At 50.2% G+C, this 4059-nt stretch overlaps 1 protein-coding gene across 1 annotated transcript; it reads left to right on the top strand.

The window, feature by feature from the left end:
- The first annotated feature begins 1807 nt into the window (after positions 1-1807).
- LOC129011898 (putative uncharacterized protein encoded by LINC00346) lies at positions 1808-2302 on the top strand. Its single transcript, XM_054447282.2, has one exon. The coding sequence runs from the start codon at positions 1808-1810 to the stop codon at positions 2300-2302; it is 495 nt and encodes a 164-aa protein (XP_054303257.2).
- Positions 2303-4059: the final 1757 nt, after the last annotated feature.

The following is a 4059-nucleotide window of genomic DNA, read 5'->3' as shown; positions in this document are numbered from 1 at the left end:
GTTTTAAAATTTTCTGGGCTGGGCATAGTGGCTCACGCCTGTAATCCCAGCACTTTGGGAGGCCAGGGTGGGCAGATTGTTTGAGCTCAAGGGTTCAAGACCGGCCTGGGCAACAACGTGAGACCCTGTCTCTACAAAAAATACAAAAATTAGCTGGGCTTGGTGGCGCATGCCTGTAGTCCCAGCTACTTGGGAGACTGAGGTGTGTCAATTGAGAAAAATGACAAGGCAAGTCTCAATCATTTTAAGAGGTTTATTTGCCAAAGTTAAGGACGAACACCCCGGAGACAGTCTGTACCTCCGAAGATGATTTTGAGGGCTCCAAATTTAAAAGGGAAAGGGTGAGATAATGACAAGTACACAATTTTCATCTAAGAGGCGGGTAGAGAAAAATAGTCATGCCTTTGGCTCATTGAATCTGCATTATTTTTACACAAGATGACTTAGACAGAGGAGGCAGGGGAACAATCAGGTATGCATTTGTGTCTGGTGGGCAGCGGTTGACTGCACCTGTAAAGATGAGCTATCAATTTGCATTGCCATGGTGAAATCTTAACAGAAACACCTTACAGTAAAGATCTCAGAGCTCACTAGGAATTTCCTTGTGGACAAAATATAGGGGAGGTGTGTAGCTTTTCATCTTGCACCATCTTATTTAGGGACCAAAAGGGGAGGCGGGTTTGCACGACCCAATTCCCAGCTTGGCTTTTCACTTTGGCTTGAATTTGGAGGCCCAGGATTTATTTTCCCTTCATGGGTGGGAGGATGCTGTGAGCCTGGGAGGCAGGGTTGCAGGGAGCCGAGATCATGCCACTGCACTCCAGCCTGGGTGATAGAGTGAGATCCTGTCTCAAATAAAACAAAACAAAACAAAAAAAACCTCTCTCTGGAAGAGAAAGGAGGGACTGTGAAAGCAACCAAGGGAACAGGCAGCTTTCATTACCAGCAGCATGGGATCCTCGCCCAAGGCCGGGAAAACACAGGCGTGAAATGACAGCTACAGAAGTACACTCCGCAGGCTGCATAAAAAGGACAAAAACAGTAATATAAACACCAGTAAGGAACGGCATTGACATGCTCCGCCTCCTGTGGGCAGCCTGGGGATGAGGTCATTTTCCAAAACAGGGAGCTGGTCAGCATTTTCCATGCCCAAGGCAAGTTCCCCTTGATGGACAGCGCCTAATGACCAGCACTGAGTCAATCTAGGAGCAGAAAGACTGGAAACCCTGGAGCAGGAGCCACGTCAGCGTGACTCACTCAAGCAACGGCAAATTCTCACAGCAACAACATGAAACGCCCACCAGGGTGATGACTGTGGGAGCAAAACTGACCGGAACCTGGACGGTGCGTGCACTGTGCACCCTCCTGGTTAACAGCCCCACGGCCCGAGAGCTGTTCTTTACGTGAATTTCTTCTGTTAAAGCAGCTCGTGTGGCTTCTGCACCCTGGTGGAGCCAACACACGTGCCTATCATGGAAGTGAGAAGTGAGTGAGTTCTCACCAGCATTTGACGCTGACCTTCCGGAAACGTGATGTCCCTTAGAGCCTGCAGCCTGCCAGGACAGAGCCACCCCCTGGTCGTTCTGTTGGAATTTCGGTGTTCCTGTCTTTTAGGCGACATCTGCCAAGCACAGTTTGTGTAAGGAAACCCATTCTGTTGTATCTGCTGGGGCCCAGGGCTGCTGCTGTGCAGGAACCAGCTTTTGTGGCCCACGGAGCAACAACTCAGTCTGGAGCTCGGCTACTCTCTGGCCCGGGGTGCTGGCATTTCCCTGGGGCCCATGGGGCAAGTGCCCCTATTTTCCCCATGAGGCCTCAGCCAAGAGGAGGTTGGGGAAGAAGGGAAAACACAGTTGGGGAGAGAGAAGGGCAGGCTGAGAGGTACCACACCATTAGTGCTGATGGGGAGAGGCCGCTCCAGCCCGACACTGCTGTCCTTATGAGGCGTGTTTCCTTTTTATTTGGAGGAAGAGAAGCAGAGGAACACGTCATGGAGACGGGCCGAGTGGAAGGAGCCAGGGATGGCGACAAGCAGAAGGAAGTGTGTTTTGTCCCCATCCAGGGAAGCTTTTGTTTCATGAGACTTACTTGCGCACGTTTGGTGGCTGCCCTGGACATTCATGGACTTTTGTTTTCACTCAGCTTTTGTGGTTCACGTGACACAAAGCATGAGGACGTCACTGGGCGAGAGGGCCAGGTCACCCCATTGCCGAGGGGCACGCCCCAGCTGTGCACCACTGGAGTGGGCTTGTCCAGTCCTCAAACACAGGGACAGAATGTGCCCATCTCATGTAAGACGTGAATAATAGTAGAAATTTCTGTTACATGAGAACTCTGTATTACCCTCAACCATTTTCCTGTAAGCATAAAACTTCTAAAAATTTTTTATGAGCACACTAATTCCTCACTTAAGGTTGTCATTAGGTTCTTGGAAACGGCAACTTTAAACAAAAGGACAGACAGCAAGTCCTCAAATAACATTCTTTCCTTCAACATCATTTCATCCTAAGGAGAAAAAAATGGATTTTGTTACATGTCCTTTCATTTAAGGCTGCACTTTCCAAGAACCAGGTAGGCATGGAATTGACCTAAGGTGGAGGAGAGCAGGTGTGCGGCTCCGTCCTGGCTGTGTGGCTCCGTCCTGTGGGCTGATGCGGGTGGACAGTCAGGAACACTTTCAGGAGAATGTGGGTGGCCTGCCAATGGGTGGCCTGCCTATTCCAGAGGTCTGAGAAGAAACCGTTGTTTAGCCTAGAATCCTGCTAGGAATCGAACTAGCTTTGACATGAAAAGGAAAAAGAATGAGGACTCTGAACAGGGAGAGACTCAGAACAATTCTTACTCACTCATAGTTTAGGAAATAATGTTACAGCATGTGCTCCACCAGGGTCACCAACTGTCCCAGTTTGCTTGGGACTGAGGGTTTGTTTGTTTTTGTTTGTTTTGAGACAGAGCCTCTCTCTCTGTTACCCAGGCCAGAGTGCAATGGGGTGATTTTGGCTCACTACAACCTCCACCTTCCGGGTTCAAGCGATTCTCCTGTCTCAGCCTCCCTGAGTAGCAGGAATTACAGGCACCACCATCATGCTGGCTAATTTTTCAATATTTAGTAGAGATAGGGTTTCGCCATGTTGGCCAGGCTGGTCTCCAACTCCTGACCTCAGGTCATCCACCTGCCTCAGCCTCCCAAAGTGCTGGGATTACAGGCATGAGCCACCATGCCCAGCCTACTGAGGGGGTTTTATGGACATGGGATTTTTAATGCTAACACTAGGACAGTCTCCGTCAGACTGAGATGATGGTCACTCTTTGGCCAAACACCTCCACCACTGCCCCGCAACTTCCATAATAGCAACAGTTTGAGTAAAGACACAGGTACCACTTGTGGTCCAAATACTTGAGTGTGTAAACGGTGTGTTGGGTGTGCACAGTGGTACCCAGAATCTCCAACTAGCTCCTCGTGAGCTGGGTGGGACATGCAGGGAAGGAGGCAAAGCTTCCTGCCTGTCCGGGGAGGCTGTGGGCTCCACCTCTGCAGACTTTGGTAGGAGACCAGTGTTCACGCAGTTGTAGTAATGCACGTGTAGTTTAGGGTTTCTTTGGGACTCAGCTATGGACAAAGCACAGAACTCAGTTGTCTCTGTAGAAAAGGGTGGCCTGTCACCCGGTACCAGGTGAGGGGAGTGTGACAGTGGCAAGAGCACCTGGTGGGGGCCGAGAGGAGGCACGGAAGAGAGTCAGGGTACCGTGCCCTCATGGAGTGAGTGCGGAAGACAAAACAACAGACGCAGTTGTAATGACATTACTTTATTTGGGCTTAAATTAGGGTGCACATCACAGAAAATCCTCAAACCACAGGGAATGAAATGGAAGTTGTTTCTCTCTCGTAAAACAAGTCTGAAAGCTGCAGTGTCATCAGATCCACGGTCCTGCATCTCTGCCACACCCCACCATGCACCTCCAGTCCTCCCGGCCTGTGGCTTCCAGAGCTTCAGGAACTCGGGAGAGACAAAGACACCGGGATCTTCTGCCATGGAAGCAGAGAGGGATGCTGGGGAA

This window comes from Pongo pygmaeus, chromosome 14, assembly GCF_028885625.2.
Source record: "Pongo pygmaeus isolate AG05252 chromosome 14, NHGRI_mPonPyg2-v2.0_pri, whole genome shotgun sequence".
NCBI classification, from domain to species: Eukaryota; Metazoa; Chordata; class Mammalia; order Primates; family Hominidae; genus Pongo; species Pongo pygmaeus.
This window is presented reverse-complemented; position numbering and strand designations above follow the sequence as displayed.